Raw genomic sequence first — 20,219 nt, 5'->3', positions numbered from 1 at the left:
CCAGGGTAGGGGTTTAAACCCCTCCTCAGTCATATTTAGGCCTGCCCAGGCCCTGCCACGCCTCCCCAACTTAGTTTCCCTCCAGCCCAAGGCGTGCTCTAGCTCCCCCTCTGGCCTGAGCCACTGCAGTCATATGCCTGCATTTCCAGAGTCAACAGTGAATATCTATTCACTTGCAAATTGGTTCAATCTATGCTGGTTAGATTAATCTGCAAAAATTGAATCAATTCAGGCTCCAGTTTTTTGAATGTCTGTTCCTAGTCTTCATATTTGCCAGTTACTCCTGGTTGGCCAAAAAGTGCTCCTTAGCTTTTTTCACTCTTTCAGTACCAGGACAGGCAGAGAATAGGACCGAGTTAAAGGACATTTGTATTAAAATGGCAAAAGAATTGCAGACTACCTTTAAATATTCTAGTAATTCACTAGAAACACCATATAGTCAGGTTAAACCATTAGGCTTTCTGTTTTAATTCCTTCTGTGATTCTTCTTGGATTTCACTGAGCTAATCTTCTTGGTCCAGATCCTAAAATACCATAAATTAGTGTAACTGTTGATCTAAGCAATTTACAATAGGTGAGAATCTAGCCCCTGACAACTCAATTAGAAGCGGACATATTATCAGATACATTTCCAACATGCCATAAACACACAAAACAGGCACTACTTATTTTTCCTCCATAAAGGTAATAAATATTCTGTGCATTACATCTTCATTAGTGAACTTCTTGGGTGGCCAAATCACCTGGCTTTTAACCTCATGCTTTATACCAGTCATATTACAATAGGAACCAAAACACAAATACATTGCTTGCATGATTAATTGCAAAGTAGTGGAACTCAAGACACTGATACACTGTGCACAATTTAAAGTCTGCACTGATGAAACACCTTCAGAAGACCTCAGAACTATGAGGAGTGAAACTGCTGGAAAACAAGATCCAGGAATAGGGGAAACACCCAACTGGGAAAGATACAATGGGAGACCCTTACTGTACAGAGGGGCTTCTTTCCAAACAAGATCCAGTCTAGCCTTGCTGCTAGACAAGAAAATGGTCTTTTAGTTACTGACACATTGGGATTCAGGAGATCTGGCTCTGTCATAGCTTTTCTGTATAACCTTAGGAAGGCCACTTACAGCCTGATTAAGGCAAACAGGCCCTCTTAAAAATGCTAGGGGGGACCCATCTGCTTCAACAGATACCTAAATACAAGTGAAAAATCCTATCCCAGTGATTCTCAACCAGGGTGCCTTGGGATCCTGGGGTACCACCAAATCCTCAGAAGAGTTCTGCAAGGTGTGAGGAGATAAGCAGGTAAGTACCGATTCTGGCTTCTCCCTTCCTGGCCAATCAGCCATCCCTACTGCCAAGTCCCTCTCCAAGGAAGTCACCGCTATAATATATAAATTAGTTCTTGAAATTGGGTGACACTTGATTCATACTTATGGAGGTCTGTCTGGAAGTGAAGTCAGAACCACTGATCCTTGAGGCCTTAAGTTTCAATCAGAATCCTACAATTTATGAAAAATAAGCCCCCTTTTTGTGCATCTGTTCCCCTGCTTATCAAATGAGTAGTTAATCCATTTTATCTATTTTTTAAATTAATCTCAACTAAGAAAGATTTTTTTCTCAGGTCAGATTTGCTAGGATTGTGGGGGGTTTGCTTCTTCTGTAGCATGAGGCATGGCCCTTTTCCTAGCATATACACCACCAACTTCTGTGCCACTGGATTGGCAAGGCACAGGCGGTGCCCACTAATGTAACTGTGGGTGAGTGAGAAGGTCATGAGCCCCAGTCACTGACTTAGGTGCCAAAATTGTCCCCCACCCCTGACAGAGTCCACCTCTTATAACCAAGAGCAGCCTCAGAGCTCTGCTTTTGCAGTAGTCAGTGCATAGACACTGCACTGATGCTGCTTTAAGACCAACAGCCAGAATGGGCAGAGTAAGACTTCTGCACCCCTACCACACGCTCTCAGAACTGTGCTACCTCCCCCTCAGGGTTTGTCCAGGGCTCAAACCCTGCTTGTCCTACCACTTGTGATGCCCTTGTCTTCACTGCTTCTTACCTGTGGCACAGAGTGGCATGTTCAGGGGGGGTTTTAACAATGTTTTGTGGCTGTGGTGTGAGGGGTTAGAATGGACAATTTTTACGTCTGTTTGGATAAAAGGTCACCTGCAAATGCAATGAAGTTGAGTTGATGGCCCTGGAGGCTCCTTCTAGTTCTCTGTTCTAATGTATAAGCTATTGGGCACAGGATCCGTCTCTTACTATGTGCTTGTACATCTCCATTGTTGTTGTCAATAGATGATGATGATGATGATAATAATAATAATAATAGTTGAAGCCAGTTACTTTGACTGAATATATCAAACTTCCTTCTTTCTTTAAAATGGAGAACATGGTAGATTTTATTCAACCTTCAGACTTAATCAGCATTTTAATCCCACAGGTAGATAGAAGATTAATATTCCAATATTATAGGTTGCGTAACACTGAAAACCATGTGATAGTGGGAAGGTATAAGAGGTCTTTCTGCTTTTTGCAGCCTATGCAAAGGTAGGACAGAACCTCCTCTGTGGAATCCTGCCCTTATTGGCAAACGCGTATGATTTGTGCTGTAAGGGAAGAATTTGATTCTTAGATTCATAGATGTTAGGGGCTCGAAGGGACCTCTCGGGTTAGATGACCCCAGCAAGCTGAGTATCCAGACGTTTTTTGAAGAGATCCAAGAGCATGATCCGGTAACAGTAATCATTCAATGAAAGGGGTACAACAGTTTGTGCTGTTAATGTTAAATCCCAGTGCAGCATCGGACCCTAGAACATGTTTTGCCTCTTTACAGGAGAATCCCTTCAATATTCCCTAGGGACTAAATAAGCCTTTTGTAAATGTGTACTATTAATAAACTTGTTTTATACATTTTATTTAAAAAAGTATACTAAATGAGAACACATCCAAAAAGGTGAAATATATTTAGGATACTAAATAAATTTATTAAGATCACTTATTCTCCTCAGAACAGAAGAACGATATATTTTCTTCCAGCTAAACTTTGGCATAGTCAACTTATGAACAGAATTATTCATTTATGGTTTTAATCAATGTTCATTGTCTTCCTACACACTTGAATCCTCTCAGCTCGGTAAACCAGTGATTAAAAAGCTAAAATTTCTGTGTCAAACTTTACCAGCTTTTGTAAATTGACATTGCATTTTAACAAACTGCAAGAAGCAAGAGACAGATAATTGTTTAAAAAAAGAATCATTTATACCTGACAACTCATACAATATGGGAGGGTTTAATGTGGTTATTAATGGATTTCACAGGCTGAAAAGCTTATATTGTACTGTGAAACTAGACTGTGATAACCAAAATGGAATAGGATTTTTTTTATGTCTGCTTTGTTAAATTCACATAGAAGAAAGAATCAGCTTGAACGATACCAAATTTCCATTAAAATTATATGTACTTGTTAGAATGCTAGACAGTAATATAAATTATATAATTTCTATAATCAGCATATTCAAATATGTAAATAATATAGTATGAATACAGAAATATTCTTCAAGTAAATTTACTTTATTTTTAACTATATTGTTGAACAAACATTACCATTAACTGAAATGGTATAGCCTTAGGTCAGCCCCATAATCTGATCAACTGTTTTATTAAATGGTGAAAAAACATAGCATTATTGTAATGCTAAGGTTGAGAAGTCAAGCAATCATGCAGGAAATTCTAGAAGTTAAGGCTGAATGGTCAACCTTAATTCTGCCTTCTTGTGCATAGGACAAATCTGCCTCTTCACAGCACAGCCAGCCTATGTGGCTATATCTTGCCATCTGGAATTCAATGGGACTTTTGCATATTAAGTCTGTCAGGGTCCACAGTGTGAAAACTGCAAATTGCTTCAGTGCATCTCAAAAGACTTTCACTCATCTTATGGTGAAGTTTCACTACACTATAATTCACCAGGTTAAATATCACTGAGTTCCAATGTGTGAATCCTTTTTGTACGCAGAAATGATTACCTTCCAAGTAAGAGTAAAATGCCACATTACATGCAGCTATCCTCTCCAATTCTCCTTCTGCTCTGACTCCAGGCAAGATACAAAGTTTACCACTCTTGAAGACCCCTACTCTCCTTCCTGACAGGATACACAGGAGGATTTACTTTGTGTATTAGTGCACTACACTCTCAGGACATACACAAGAAAATGGGATACGGGGATAGATTAAAGTAGAAGACTACAACTTTAAACTTTTACCTTTAGACAACTGTTCAACAAGGTGCTAGCTATACCCTAGCCTCTAATTCAAAACTGCTAGGCCATATCACTTTTAGAAATATGGTACAGTAGTTCAAAAAGACCATGCTATTTGGACTGAATTCTTCCATACTGGGTGTGTTTAACATGCATGTGATCCAGCATAAATTTATTCTGGTGTAAACTAATCTGGAGTAAGCGTTTTCGGGGAGGCATCTACACATGCAGGGATAAGGGAGATTTGCTGCTCTTTGCACCCAGTTTCCTGCAAGCCTGCAATGGGCCCCTGCTGCCACTGGGGGGAGCTCTAGACTCCCCCTGGGTGCTAGCCCAGGGTCTGGCAGGGAACAAGAGGCCAGGAGACAGCTGTCTCCTAGCCCCAGGGAGCTACCTGCTGCTGGGGCAGAGAAAATGTCCCCCTGCCCCAGCAGCAAGGAGCTCCTGGCTCTGGCTCCCCGATCAGAGGCAGGCATCTTACAAAGAGCTGCAAGGGAGGGACAGGTCCTAGCCCACTACCCTGATCTGCCAGTGGGGCAGTTAGCAGCTAGCTTGCTGCTAGCTGCCACACCAGTGGACTTGGGCAGGGGTTGGGATCTACCCCACCCTCGCAGCTCTTTTCAAGCCCCGTGCCTTGATCACCTGATTGGGGCATGGGGCTGGGACCTGTCCCTGACTACAATCCTGACTGCATGCAGGCTCAGTGTCTGTCTGTGTGTCCCCATCCCCCTGCTGCAGCCACCTGGAGCCCGTGCCCAGGTTGCCCTGCAGCCCTCTGTGCTGCCCCGCATTTTGGGGGGTGGTAAGCCCCGTTAGCCCTGGCCTTCCATCGCCTATGCTCACAACCTTTAAAAATCGCAGTGTGGGGCGAATGTTGCGGTTTCCACGCAGTCCACAAAATTGCGATTTTCTCTGGGCCTTATGTATGACACCCTATGGTACACTTTAAAGGATCTCAAGGTACTCCAGGGTGCTGAAGCACCCTGGTTGAGAATCACTGCTCTAAAGCAATGATGGGGGGTGTCAGGGAGGGTATGACAGGGATGAATCCGTCTAGATATGCTCTGTTCATAGGCTCTCCATTTAAGACTACTCCCATAGCCACTGTCAGAGGCAGAACACTGGCTTAGACAGACCGCTGGTCTGACCCAACTACTACTACTGCAAACATACTCCACTGCATTGCAAACCAGAACCAAATGTTTTTCATTCAGTCTCATTAATTTATAAATTAGAAAAATATTTCTAAGCTATTTTAAAAATATATCCTTCAAAAACAAAAAATCTATACAAGGTCAGGAGGAATATAATAATGTGTATGTGGGGGCTGGGAGTAGGGATACAGCTGAAACTATTCAGTTTTCTAGGGTCTATAACATGCATTGGCTTTACCAGCAAAACCTGGAAATCTCTTGTTTGGGAGTTAATTGGCTTGATACCTCCTGAAACTGGTTGCCATCCTTATGTGAGGCCTCCTGAACTCAGTGGTGTTCTCAATTGAAGCTCTAGAAGTGGAATAAATGGTATACACCTCCCTAAACTCTTAGCATGGTTTAAAGAGCTTAAGCTACTTCAAGCCCTTAAAGCAGTTCAGAGGAATGTACAGTTCACATCTCAATTAAATCTACAAAATAAGCCAAATTTTAAGCATTGTACTTCAGCCATTTTTTAATTGTCTGAACAGAGTATTTCTTAGTGGAACATATAAAAAGATCCTCCCCATAGGCATAATTCTCAAATGGCTGGCCAACTTTGCTGTAATTTATCTTTGGCCTATGATCAAGAACTTGTTGGAGAAAGTTACGAAAGAGTGGAGATAGAATGAAAGTCATGTCTAAACATTAAGCAATAACAGAGGCTCTGATAATGCTGGAGAGCATAACTGTTTAATTCTTAAAATGTTAAGGCTTCGGTCTTTAAACACAGCAGCATCCTTCAGAGTGACTGGTGACCTTTTGAGAACACACCCTCCATTTCCTAAATACTGGCTCAAGAAAAGATCAATTCCAGGGGCATTTGAAAAATATCAGATGTTAGTAAATAATTTAAGTTTTAAACTTCACCCCTGCATAGTTTATATTCCTGAATCTTAAAACCTGATCTTATATGTAAAAGGAAATAGAAATGCTTTAATAATAAGGTTCTAAAATAGCCCTGTTAAACACCTTTCTTTAAGGATGATGCAAGGCCATGCAGTTACAAGACCAGATGATAGCACTTAGCCAACATGCACTTTAGCAAAGAATAAACCAATACATTTCCTATGTTTAATTATTTTAACATTTTAGTATTTTGTTAGTAGCTCACAAACTGATAATAAATATTTTTCTGTCTAATAAACCCAGTTATTCAAGAGCTGTTTGTAAAGGCCTTATACCTTTCCACTTATTTCCATGAGCGACTGTAAGCTAGAGTACATTAAAATCTCATATAAGTAACTTGTTTAGCAGCAATTTAAGTCATAGAACATAAACACTTATCCATGGATTGCTAAACAATTTCTGAAAATGGATTGATCTTTCCTCCCCACCCTCACAGTCCAATCACAAGTAATTAAAGTTCTAATCCTGCAAAAGTGTGTGCATATGAGTAAGCATTGACCAAACTGGGGCCTCAAGCACCATGCAATAAATTACTTTCTGAAAGATTAAATACATACTGGCCATGTTTATATGAGATGCTGACTGCGCAGTAGCCCAATACTAATGCACAGTAGCATCACATGGCACAAACCATGATACAACACTAATGCACAGTAGTATTACGCTACTGTGCAATAGTGTCACAAAAAAAGGCATTCATTGGTGCTACTGCACAGTAACTCAGGTTATTTATACAAATACTGAATGACTGTGCAGTCAGCACCCCGTGTAGATGTGGCCAGTGTGTGTGTGTACTAATATCATAATCTTCAAAACCGTTGCCCAAAACTAACAATCCTCCTTCTGTAAAACAATAAATGAAAGTTATACTATTTTTTCTCCAGATTGGGTAGGTGAAACAGAGTTAAAAAAGCCTGGCCACACTAAAAATCAACAGAACTAGAATATCAACTGCTGGTCCAAGATTTCACCCTCTGTCACATTACACAGTCTGTAAGAACAGTTTGGCAATAACGTTCCTTTTACTACCTTTCACTTCTGAGGATGGTTAAAGTTTATAAAAATATTTGTAAAATATTCTGTAGACTCTTCCAAAACCTCAAGTGCAATCTATCTGTATTACCTGTAGAGGTCAAAAGTCCCTGAATCCTCGCTCTCTGCTGAAACACACCACCATAAACAAAGCATACAAAAGCACTTAGTCTTTTTTAGACTTCAACTCAATTTAAAATTAAGAATGAAAGTGACCCTTACTAATATTTATTACGACTATGAATCTAAATAAAAAATAACAGACACCAAAATTTAATTTCTTTTCTGAAGGGTCTCACATCCTGAGGTTACATAATTATCAAAATAGCAGTCCAGCTGCCTTCTTAACTCTTGAAGTCAGAAAACAGCACTATCAAATCTGGTCACAAGTAACCTCAGACAACATGATTTCTAGGAAAAAAAGTGTTCTCTGATCTCCTTTCCCAATTGTTTCTTGCTATAACAAGACAGACAGGAACAAATCCTCAGTGATAGTGTGGAGGATGAGAATTGCTGCAGTATTTTGGCATAGAAAGAAAGAATCCACTTTGAATTTAGTTTACACTGCCTCATTCAAAATAGATGATTGGAAACAGTGAGGGCCTTGTTACATGGTGTTACATGGTAATTTGAGGAGGATTCTGGAGCTTGTAACTCCTGGATTGGCTGCACACTAACACCTTAACTGACTTAAAGCACTCATTATTTTGCCTAAAGTTAAACCACTCCAAGGAAGAATCATCTCTAATCCACCTAATTTGACTCCTGTTCCATTAAGGTGTGGCCACTCCAAACAGCTATTCTGCCCAAACTGAAGTACTCCAGCAGTGGCCCCTCCTGAGTCAAGATGAGTGGGGATGTCAGGGTACAGCAGGGCCAGACACAATGCCTCTTCCCTGCTGCTCCAGCTGGGCAGAACTAGCACCGCAGCCCTGGAGCACCCAGCAGCTGCAGTGCTCCCTGACCAGATTGTTGCTCTGAACTCCCAACCCAGACTTGAACTGCAGTGCCTGTGGTGGGTGGCAGGATGATGCTTTCCCCTCCTGCTGACCTGAAGTTTATCTTGTGCCCAGCCCTGTGCCCTGCTGCAGCATATCCCCCACCTGGTGCCTGCAGCCCCAGGACCTGGACACATGCCCCGGCAGGGCTGGGTAGCTGGAACAGATGAGCACAGCACCTACAGCACAGCAGTCCCAAGCCAATTCCTACTGACACTGCACTCTGCCAGGCTGTGCAGACTCCAGCTGCCAGCTCCCCACACCTGGCTCACCCAGAAGTGGCTATGGTTGGCAGGTGCCTGAAGCCCCTGAACCTCCCCATACCAGCCAGGCAGCTCCAGACACAAAGTGTGGGGCTTGGCATTGTCTGTCTAAACTGAGGCTATACAGAGCAGGTGGGGAGGCTGCACTGCTCACAAACACCTCCTAAGCCTGGCAGGATTGGAGAGAAAAGGCCCATCCTTATTGGAGAGAAACCGCCCCCCCACGCAAAGCATGTTCCCAGACTGCTGGGCTTCAGCAGAGCAAGTGAGCTCCAAGGCTGCAGCACTAGCTTGGCCTAGCAGGAGCAGCAAGCCTGGGGAGGTGGGTACAGGGATGGGACTTCCCACCCTCACCAGGCTTGAAAGGCAGCTGTGAGCAATGCAGCCTCCCGCCTGCTCTGTGCAGCCCTAGCTAGGATGGGCAATGATAGGTCCATGCCCAGAGTTGCCTGGCTGCTACGGAGGGTTCAGAGCTTCAGGCACCTGCCAACTGTGGCCACTGCCAGGCAAGCCAGGAAGTGGGGAGCCAGTGGCCAGACCCTACATAGCCCAGCAGAGTGTGGTGGACAGTTCCTATTGACCCTGTGCTTGGGCTGCCATGCTGCAGACTCCAAGCTCCACCCTGCTCCAGCCACCTGGCTCCACTGGGGCATGTATCTGGGTTCTGAGGGCCTGATCCTTTTTTTCCTCTGGCGCTCACCCCACTATACCGCCTCCACTAAGGCTGCTGGCCAGCAGGGTGCCACCTAACTTTTGGAAAGAATCAAGCCCCTTGGAGATCAGGTAGTGCCTACCCGGCTAGCCAGCAGCCCAGACAGAAGCAGTATGGGAGAGCGGGCTCCAGAAAAAAAAAAGGATTGGGCCCCTCAGAGCTCAAACAATGAGCCAGTCCTGCCCCTAGCTCCTAATCTTAGCCCTGCTCACCAGCTTCTAGGGGCAAATCGCAATTGTGCAGGTGAAGGACAGTGAGATGGTTTTTCGCCTTAAGGTGCGACTGCTCCACTAAGCCAAACACCACTAAGCTGATTAAGGCTGATTTGGCTTACAGCATAAGGTGTAACAAGGCCCCGAAAGAGACATTTTAAACTGAACAATAATCATCCAGATTTTGCAGACTCCTTACTAATCGTGTGATAAAAAGTCTAATACATTGCACTTCACTTTTTCTCCTATAGTTTGTACCTGAACATTGAGAAAGAGCTAAATTTTACTATACTCCATGGCTTTCATATCCAAACACGTCTCTATCTATATTTATTGTGACTACATTCTATGTTATATCCATATAACTTGTATTCTAAGAAATAGAAATGTTCAGTGATTTTAAAAAGCAATTGTGCAAGGGAGAGGCATGAAGGGGAAGCAAGACATTAATATAATTTTGACCTACATATATGCAGTAGCAGGTGAAACCTCTATTCAACACACATCATTTTTAATAGTTAGGTTTTTGACTCCATGTTGTTTCCCAGTTGCACTTGTTACCGTGGTAACTACATCACAACATACACCCTGGTAAATCACAAATACAAGATGTGTAACAATTTTTTTTCCCCATTTTAACATTTAACTGTCAGGATCCATTTTTTTCTCTGATTTAATTATAACATATTTAAAAGTGAAGCTAGTAGTTATGAAAAGATGTGGATCAGCATAAAGAGAATATACCACATTTGAGTTGCTATTTTTGTGTTATTATAGTACACAAGACAAATATTTTCCAATTAGGGAGTTTTATCTGCAGTATGAACAGATGACCAGTCATTGTTCAGAAACACAAAAGGGCATACATCGTTCTTGCATATTTCCATTTTAAACCACATTCCTGCTTTACTGCAATTTTATCTTTTATCTCAGTTAGCAGAATAGTCTTTCTTTTTATTATAACTTGTATTTCCATTACTTTCTTGTAATACATCAAAGTATAAGTTCCTCAGACTAATTCCATGCAAAAAAAAGTCTAAAATTGGTTTTATGCTGAATGTAGTTTTCAATAAATACGGTTCTCTGGGGCAAACTTGTATACTGTGAATGAGAATAACCATGCAACTTCCATTAGTAACAACACATATTGCATGCCTATATCATGCAACTGATTAAATACTCCTAAGTGAAGCCACACACATAAGTAAGCAGGTTCAGGTCCCATTTATGTTACTGATAACAACTTGAGACTATATTTTGTTGCATTTATTTTTAAATTTCCATCATTTAGAATTAAGTTTTGCGAAATTCCTTTTGGCTGTACACACTTTTATTTTATTTCCAAAAATATCTTATTCTCAAGAATATTATTTTACTTGCATCTTAAATACCAACGATAGGTCCTGGCTTACATGGGTAATTAAGATGCAAGTGCTAAAAATCAATACTTTATACAAAGCTGACTTCATTATTGTAGGTACCAACTATGGATATATTTTAAGAGTTATTATAAATAAACAGTATGTAGAGAAGTTAATATAAAAATTGCCATTCTGAAAAATTTAGGATCAGTAAAATTATCACTGTATTCTGTTAGGACCTCTGATACTAATGCATCACTTTAAACAAACTTAAAACAATGTGATGAGGTCATTTTGGATTTTTTTTTTTCCTGTCTTGCAGTTTTAGTATCAATCATTATGCCAGCACTACACTTTTTAAATCGATTTCTAAAGATTTTTGAAGAAAAATGGCAGATTTTTAGCAAAATCAATCAAAGCCATAATTCCTACCTATTAATCATGGCATTAAGACAAAAAAGAGACACAAATGAAGTTTTAACAGATATTACTTGCATTTGGTTTCTAAACAGTAATATTTCACCATTCTATCTATCATATCCTTGACAAGTGTTTAATCTATTTCTTTAATGTAAGCCTTTCATCTTGCAGTAAATGTTACATTTTTACATACAAGGAGAAGAGCCATTAGAGAAAAAAAGCATATCCCTTTGGTTTCTAAGACTCAGACATTCAACATAAAGCCAGGGTAAACCAAGTTTGGTGTCATTAGCCTAATCACCCAAATGAGTAGGGTAGACCAAAAAAAAATTATGGCTTTACCTTTTGCAGGTTCAACACCAGTGAAATCAAAGTGCATCAGCTTCTTTTTAGTGGCAGAAGAGAAAAGAGGTTCAAAGCAAAAAGGCAGCTGCACAGGACTCCAAAAGTGCCCCAAGCAGCTTACCAGCAGCTGCATTAAATGAGGCGCACAGAGTACCAGGAGTACCTCTGCAGACACAGCCATTGGCCACAGACACTGAAAAGAGTGGTATGAGACCTCTGAACTGTAGTACAGAAGAAGCCTGATTGAGGGAAAAAGGATTCCTCCCCTTACCCTATATTTGGTTTGTGGCCTTGTCTCAGGTTTTGTGGTGACCAGAATTTCACCCTTTTCTTATAAACATCATCTGCAAAGGGGCTATTTTATATGACATTATGGCTGAACGGCAAAAAATATACAGAAATATGTAATTTTAATACCAGCGCGCATAATTCAGAGGGCCACATACTCTCCCTTTTTGTCCAAAGCTCATGCATTTGGCGCACAGTGTCTCAATGGCCTCTGCAAAAGCTAATAAAATGAAGCAGCTTCTGCAGCCCTTTTTTCCTTCCTGTGCAGAAAAGCATGCAATCATCACAAGTTTGCTACCAACTGCAAGCCCCTTCCCCTCTCCTCCAACTTCCAATCTCCTGATGAAGGGTACCTGAATAAAGCTGTGCAAATAATGGATGTTTGGTGCAGAAACTAAAAACTGAAGAGTTTTACAAATTTGGTTCATATTTACCTAACATTAACTTCTCTTATTCAGTAAAATTTTAAAAATAATAAATAATAATAAAAAGTCAGACCGGCAATTTTTGGTTCATATGTATAAATATCAGCTGCTACATACCTCAGTAGCAAACTGCTGCAGTCCACCAATATTAATTGGTCCCTCCTCTGTGGCATACAGATTGCAACCACCTACGCAAAGATCTGAGGTTGGACATACCATTCCACATGTCAGGCCAAGTGGATTGTCAGAAAAAATCATTTTGGCAGCTCCATAATAGTTCTGCATGAAAACAAAAATCAGTAATAATGTCATATATAACAGAAGTGGAGAGTCAAGAAAGGACATTGCTCTGGTACAGGACGAGTTCACATCAAGATGCTAAATAATTTGATGGCATTTAAATATACAAGCTTGTCATATATACATACTAACAAATATTATTTCAAAGGAATTGGTAATGAAGTCAAAAAGGTATGTCACAATGTCAAGCTATGACTATTCTATTAACAAAAATATTCTAATTTTTTTTTACAATAAATCTCAGATATTGTACTAGGATTGTGTGAAGGGCATTTTCTACATAGTTAAAAAAAAACTAGGTTTCATTATGTTAGTCATTTAATTTAGTTTGGTATTTATGAGGTAAATGAGAATTTGTTCCCATTTTTGTTTTTCCCCAGGATTATTGAGGAGTTTTTTTATAACTTCAACTTTTAGTTAATAGAAAGAATGACAACAATAATACCCTTTGAAACATTTATAGATGTATTAAAACAGTCATTGAGATAACTTATCACTGTGATCTTCCAAGTTGGTGCACTGAATCTCTGCCACAGTCCTATTTCTACACAACACACTATGGTAAATTTGTGATCTTCTAAAGCAACAGTTGTCAACTGGGGGTAGGTATACCCCTGGGGGGACTTGGAAAGGCCCTAGTGGGTGTGCGCAGGGATGGAGCACCGCCGCCTCCCAGGAGTCAGGGCCAGGTTGGGGCAAGGGCAGTGGCTCCCCTCTGTCAGCTGCACAGGCACTGCCCGGCTGGACGCTGGAGGTTGGGGGGAGCTCTACACAGTGGTCACTGCCACCACCACCCCACGTCTGCCCACGTGCCACCCCCTCACTCCACATCCAGCCACCTTATTAAAAAAAGGTTGAAAACCCCTGTTCTAAAGTGTAGTCATTTCCAAGTGCACATAAATACTAAATTATAAGGGATTTTTTTCCTCATAACTAGTCAGATGCTATGCCCTCCACAGCAGCTGTTGATCCACCTGATGCTTACAAAGCATTGGTTACTCTTCAGCTTTTCAACAAAACATAGTTGATCTAATATTTCATCTTGTAGAATTATCTCCTTTTTGGGCCATGAGTGTATGTACAAGTACAAAGCAATTCCTATATAGCAGGCACTCTAAGTTGTAGTAAGTAATTATACGTTAACTGTTTTTGTGCACGATCACATAGTTCTGACATACGAAGCCAGAATGTGTACAATTTGCACCTGGAATTTGTTTTTCTTCATTATACATGTCAAAAATCAGTATTGTGTCTCAGTATGGCACGCAAAGTACATCTACTGAAAAGTTAAACATGGCTAACTATTGATTCATTACTTTTGAAGTCATCTTTACCAATCCTCAGAGTGACAAAATAACCAGATTTTACTATACTAAAAACAGTTCACTCAATGAATAACATATTGTACAATATGCAGTCTAAATATCTGAAAGAGGCATTAGTGATCACTAAAGAATAGGGACCAACTAAATTGCAGCAAGATGAAGACATTTTGCGGGCCAATCATGGCACATGGAGCCAATATCATGGTCTTATCATGGTGAGTCCACCCCCATATCTCTGATTGGTCAAGGGGCTTTGGTGACCCTGCCCCTCACCACTGATTGACCAAGAGGCCTATCACTCATCTTCAGACTGAAACATTGCATCTGGCTTCCTAAGTGATGGCGTCAATACCCTTCTGCTTTCCTGACTAGCTCCTTCATTGAGTCTATGTCACTAGCTCAGTCTCTCAGTAGTTTTCTCAAACCACATGCTCTATGGCTGCAGGGATTGCTGCACTTTCTTTGTGTTCTCGTAAACTTTGGGTGGGATTAGGGGGTGCAATTCCAAGCAAAACTGCACAAAATGCTATTTTCCATGGTGATTACAAAAATCACGAAACCGTGATTTAAGAATATTCCTACTAAAGAAGTACCAGATTGACAAACCTACAGGTCAAAGTGTTCCATTTAATCATATAAAAAGACTAGCAAATGCAGTATCCCTGAAAACTTTCCATAAGGCTTCAAAGTACCTCACCCTGGTGCTAGAAGAACCACCTCCAAAAGTAAAATTGGAGTTTAGGTGAAACAATAATTCCTTTGGCCTCTGCCTGAAAATGAGAAAGACAATTAACACCAATTCTACCACTGCCATCAGGAGTTCCAACTAGCCCCATTTGAAGAATTTGGTTGGGACATATAAATACAGATCCTGTCACTACCAGCTATGTATTTAGATCAGGGGTGGGCAATTATTTTGGGCAGAGGGTCACTTACTGAGTTTTGGCAAGCCATCGAGGGCCACATGATAGGTAGCCAGGGGCAGATAAGTATTAATTTTATACATTTTTCTATCCCGCAGGCCGGATAGAATGGCCTGGCAAGCCACATCCGGCCCCCGGGCCGCATTTTGCACACCCCTGATTTAGATGGTCTGTAATGTTTCTCATAACTGTGCATTACTGACATATGTTCATAACTGTGCATTACTGACATATGAAAAGGTAAGAGGGGAGCAAGAAGTGTGGGGGAGGGAGGAGGGATGGAAGGAAGAAGACTGGACAAGGAATCTCCTTGCAAAAGTGAAGCAGGTGGACTGGGAACAAAGCAAAGAACTTAAATTTTCCACCACGATCCGCTGGCTGGGGAATTGGCTCTGTGGTCAGACCCAGATGGTGGTGGTTGGGGAATTGGCTCCGTGGTTGGATGTAGAGGGTGGCGGATGATGGAAGTCAATCATCATGGTGCCCTGTGACCAGTGGGGTCCCCCAAGGCTCTGACCTTGGACCTATATTGTTCAACATCTTCATTAATGATGTGGACATTGGAGTCAGAAGCAGACTGGCCAAGTTCGCCGATGATACCAAACTCTGGGGTAAAGCATCCACACCTGAGGACTGGAGGGCAATCCAGACTGACTTTGACAGGCTCAGGAAATGGGCAGACAAGAACCTGATGGTGTTTAACACCGAGAAATGCAAGGTTTTCCACCTTGGGAGGAAAAACCTGCAGCATCCTTATAGGCTAGGCAGTGCTACACTGGCTAGCACTACATATGAAAGGGACTTGGGGGTCATGATTGACCACAAGATGAATATGAGCCTTCAATGTGATGCTGCAGCTAGTAAAGCAAGCAAAACACTGGCTTGCATTCATAGATGCTTCTCAAGCAAATCCCAGGATGTCATACTCCCATTGTACTTGGCCTTGGTGAGGCCACAGCTAGAGTACTGCATCCAGTTTGGGGCTCCACAATTCAAAAAGGATGTGAACAAGCTTCAGAGAGTCCAGAGAAGAGCCATGCACATGATCAGAGGTCAGGAAAACAGATCTTACGACAGCAAGCTGAGAGCCATGGGGATCTTCAGCCTGGAAAAGTGCAGGCTCAGGGGCGATCTGATGGCCACCTACAAGTTTATTAGGTTGTTCACCAGGATCTGGGGGAATGATTGTTCAACAGAGCGTCCCAAGGGATGACGAGGTCGAACAGTTATAAACTGCTGCAAGACTGTTTCAGGCTGGACATAAGGAAGAATTTCTTTACTGTCCGAGCCCCCAAGGTCTGGAATAGCCTACCATCAGAGGTGGTTCACGCACCTACACTGAATGCCTTCAAGATAAATTTGGAAGCTTATCTTGCTGGGATCCTATGACCCCAACTGACTTCCTGCCCCTCAGACAGGGGTCTGGATTCAATGATCTTCCAAGGTCCCTTCCAGCCCTAACGTCTATGAAATCTATGAAATTTTAACACAGCACAGGGTAAGTTGCTCTACAGCAACACATAAAATGAATAAAAACAATATTTTAGGTATATGAATTAGTAGAAGTCATAGCAGGGAGTTAGGCAACTTGCAGGTCTGAACAAATTTCATTTTAGCACTCATTATTTTAGAGGCTCCTTGCTGAAAACCAGCAAAGTTACTTAATAGTCAGCGAAGTACTAATTGTCAACTACAAACATTTTTGACAAGAAAGAAGAAAAAAGCTTTAATAAAAAGGTAGGCAATTTTGTGGTTTTGTGATGGCTTTATTCCTATTTTCCTCTTTGTTATTCTATTTTTTTAGAAAATGGATATCATATTATTTGAAAGAATACATTTTTCTAAACTTGACAAAGTGGGAAGACGATGTTTTAATTTTAATATAGTGTTCTATGAACCTGTAAGTAATAGTGGTACCAAACTGCAGTAATAAGATACTTTGTGTATGCAAGAAGGGTTTAATCAAACACTTATGAACATTTGTGTAACTAAATCTGAAAGTGGCATCCCTTAAAATCATGCTAATTTTAACTTAGATAAAGAATTATCTCAGAATTGGCTGCCTTTCCTAGGACCTTCCTACACTAACTATATTAAATAGCTTTTCTATTGAAAATACTGATGTTAGCCAAACACCTACTAATATTCATTCCAACTCCCAAAGAAACTAATTGGAATCTTAACCATGTTGATGTTACATAATGCTAATAGCAATTACTGTTATGTTACCAAGGCCAAAATGCAATAGCCACATCAAATAAGAAGCAAGCATGACACAGCAAGGTGATAGATAAATAGTATGTATTAAGAAGAGGCCCAGGACTGAGAAAAGCCATGACTGACAGAAGACTTACTTTAATAACATTATATGGTTACTCATAGGCTATTGAATAGCATAATAAAGAAATAGTTTCCTTGTTTGTAGCATTTTTAAATACACACAAAAAATATGACTCAGCTATCTGGTTTCTTGTAGACATCAGAGATGAAGCAGGCTGGTACTCAAATGCTTTTGAATTTTTTAATAAAATAAATGTCTGCTCATGTCTTTGTTTATAAAATCCCTTTTCCTGGGCACTTCCACAGAAAGAAATTAATCTAACTGGATAGGTTGTTTTGTGGGGTTTTTTCCATCAAAATGTCAATAAATACTATACTAGTAACACAGAAAACAGACACAAGCCTTAAACAGACATCAATAATCAGTAGAAAACTGGCAAAGGAGGATCTCTTCATGTATCACTTGGAAGTATTACATAATTTGCATGCAAATGAGAATGTTTTTTACGTGAAAAAAGCTATTAAAACACGTAGGATCGATACTGTGAAACTAGAAGAAATTGCATTTACTATCAGGAAATGCTTATGGCATCTATTCTTTCATCCAATTTACACACACTTTATATTAATTCCACAAAGATCATGACTTTGTGATAATGTAGTTTTCTCAAATTCAACAAAGCACCTGAATGTTTGTGTTCTATGTCCAAAGAACAAAAACATTAACTTACCTAGGATGTGAGGATAGAGAAGGGGAAAAAAGCAGAGGTAGACAAGACAAGAAAAGCAATTAATTTTTCTCATTATGGTACAATTTGTAAAAACTCATATAGCTATAAAAAATATAGGAAAATTACTTACTTTCATCTACCCTCTACCCAAAGCTACGTTTTTGTTAGAGTTTTGAAAACAAACCAAAATGCATTAGGTTAACTGTTGTTTTAAACAGTGGCCAAAGAGTGGCAACTGAAAAATCTGCATTGAAGCAGAAGGATCAGAGCTTATAAATGAAATCTATGCACATTATTTCATATCTGAAAAAAAAAAAGAAAACCTCATCCTCCCCCACCAAAATATCTTCCACCATAGAAAAAACAAAACATAACAGCAACATGCCAAATCTCATATATTCTATATTATAATGCTGATGATTTTTAATCAATTCAGAAATCTTTCAATTCATTTGACTTATGTCATCATAACAGGACTGTAATTTCACACAGTGTCACTATCTTTTTATGAAAAAGAATGGAAAGAATATCTTGTACTGTCATTTTGTTCTTTGAAGTCTAGAAAGTGAGAGATTCCTTAATTGACATAGTGTCACTGCAACAGTCTATTCTACATAATTATACTATGGCAACTGAAACCAGCTGTCAGCCATTCCATTACACTAAGTACAAATAGATATCTCAAGAAAAGTCACTGTTTCAAGTACATCAATTTAACACCATTACTACTCTTTCTTTTAAATGTTTTTGTACTTAGTGACCTGAAAAATACAGAGATTAACAGGAAAAGCTGAATAAAACAGTACGTTAAAAAATTTAGGGGCCCACGTACTGCTTAAGGATTCATTTTCAATGCATATCTATATGTAATTATTATGCAATTATCAAGCAACTTACTAACTTTTACATTCAACTCCTTTTATTAGCAGTATCACATTTATATTACTGTATGTCTGAACTCTGACATGATTTCTACTCTCTTCCTGATAGCACGTAGCTGTCCTTTGTGATGTTATTCAAGTAACTTTGGCATAAGAAGCTGTTATATTCCTTTCCATTCCCCTAGCCAATCACAGCCCTATCTCTTTCCCTTCCAAAAATGCTAGTGCTCCTGCAGTTTCCTGTCTACCATCTTTCTGCACATCATTTGCTCCTCTCCCCTCCACATTCTACTCCCCTCCCACGTATGTCTCTTCTCTTTCCATTATCAGCATTCTACACATGCTTGTATTGTATATTAGATATAGATACAAGATACTGTATATTATAGACATACAAAATATCTTTCTGGCCCCTCAGTCTCCTGAACCTCATCTTCCTTTTTTTCTCAATCCCTCCTACCCTCCGCCCCATATTCTAAGCTTGCTGTCCCTCCTTTGCACCTCATTTCACTTTTCCTTTAGCTGCTTCCTAACACCCCCCCCCCCCCCAAAAGCCTCCCTCTTGTATACCACATCCCCCAGCACTCTCCCAATCCCTTCCTGGACTCCCTGCCTGCCACATTCCTCCAAGTCTGCACACGTTCCTGCCAAGATAACAAAGTGCAAACAGCTTTCAAGAGGGTAGATTAGATAAAGTATCACTGAAAAATATAGAAGCTGGTAGCCATCTTTGTCACCAGAAGACCTACTTCCACTTTGGGAAAGGATGGCCACCTTGATTTAGAGCAATTTCATTTCATTACATTCAAAATAATGGGAGATGGTGGTTCTTTTGAATAAGGTAAAGTTTGCAGAGTTGATGGCAGGAATCATGTCATCATGAAAAAGATTAATAAAAGCCACAAAACGATGTAAGATTTGAGATAAAAATCAAGAGCTAGCAACACTGGGCTGCAGTGATTCTAAGTGTGACTTCAACTTTGATATCATTTTAGAAGAATTTTTTGTTTTTTTTACCTGTATACAACAATTCTGCCTCCTCAGACTATAAACAGAAGGAGTTGCTTATTAGGGCTTTGCAAAGCTTCAGTCCCTGATTCAATTCGGCAGAGATTTGGCCTGATTCAGTGGCAAAATCTCTGAATCTGAATCAAATCAGAAGACCCTTTAATCTCTAATTGAATCAGAACACTCTGAATCAGTTAGGCTCGGGAGCGGCGAGAGACACGCAGGTGAAAGCCCGCTGTGCCCCCGCTCCCCCGAAGCCCCCCCGAAACCCTCCAGCAGCCACGGAGCCCCTCGCTGACCCCCAGCACAGCCGGAGGTAAGCGGGGCCCGGGGAGAGAGGGGGTT

At 40.5% G+C, this 20,219-nt stretch overlaps 1 protein-coding gene across 1 annotated transcript in view; it reads right to left on the bottom strand.

Annotated features, from left to right (window-relative positions):
* The window catches only part of DPYD (dihydropyrimidine dehydrogenase), a 646,991-nt gene that overhangs the window by 463,461 nt on the left and 163,311 nt on the right, over positions 1 to 20,219 (bottom strand). Inside the window, exon 5 of the mRNA XM_025193285.1 lies at positions 12,544 to 12,705. Within this exon, the coding sequence (XP_025049070.1) occupies positions 12,544 to 12,705 (162 nt within the window). The remainder of the gene's footprint in view (positions 1 to 12,543; positions 12,706 to 20,219) is intronic.

Source organism: Alligator sinensis, unplaced genomic scaffold (assembly GCF_000455745.1).
Source record: "Alligator sinensis unplaced genomic scaffold, ASM45574v1 scaffold647_2, whole genome shotgun sequence".
NCBI classification, from domain to species: domain Eukaryota; kingdom Metazoa; phylum Chordata; order Crocodylia; family Alligatoridae; genus Alligator; species Alligator sinensis.
This window is presented reverse-complemented; position numbering and strand designations above follow the sequence as displayed.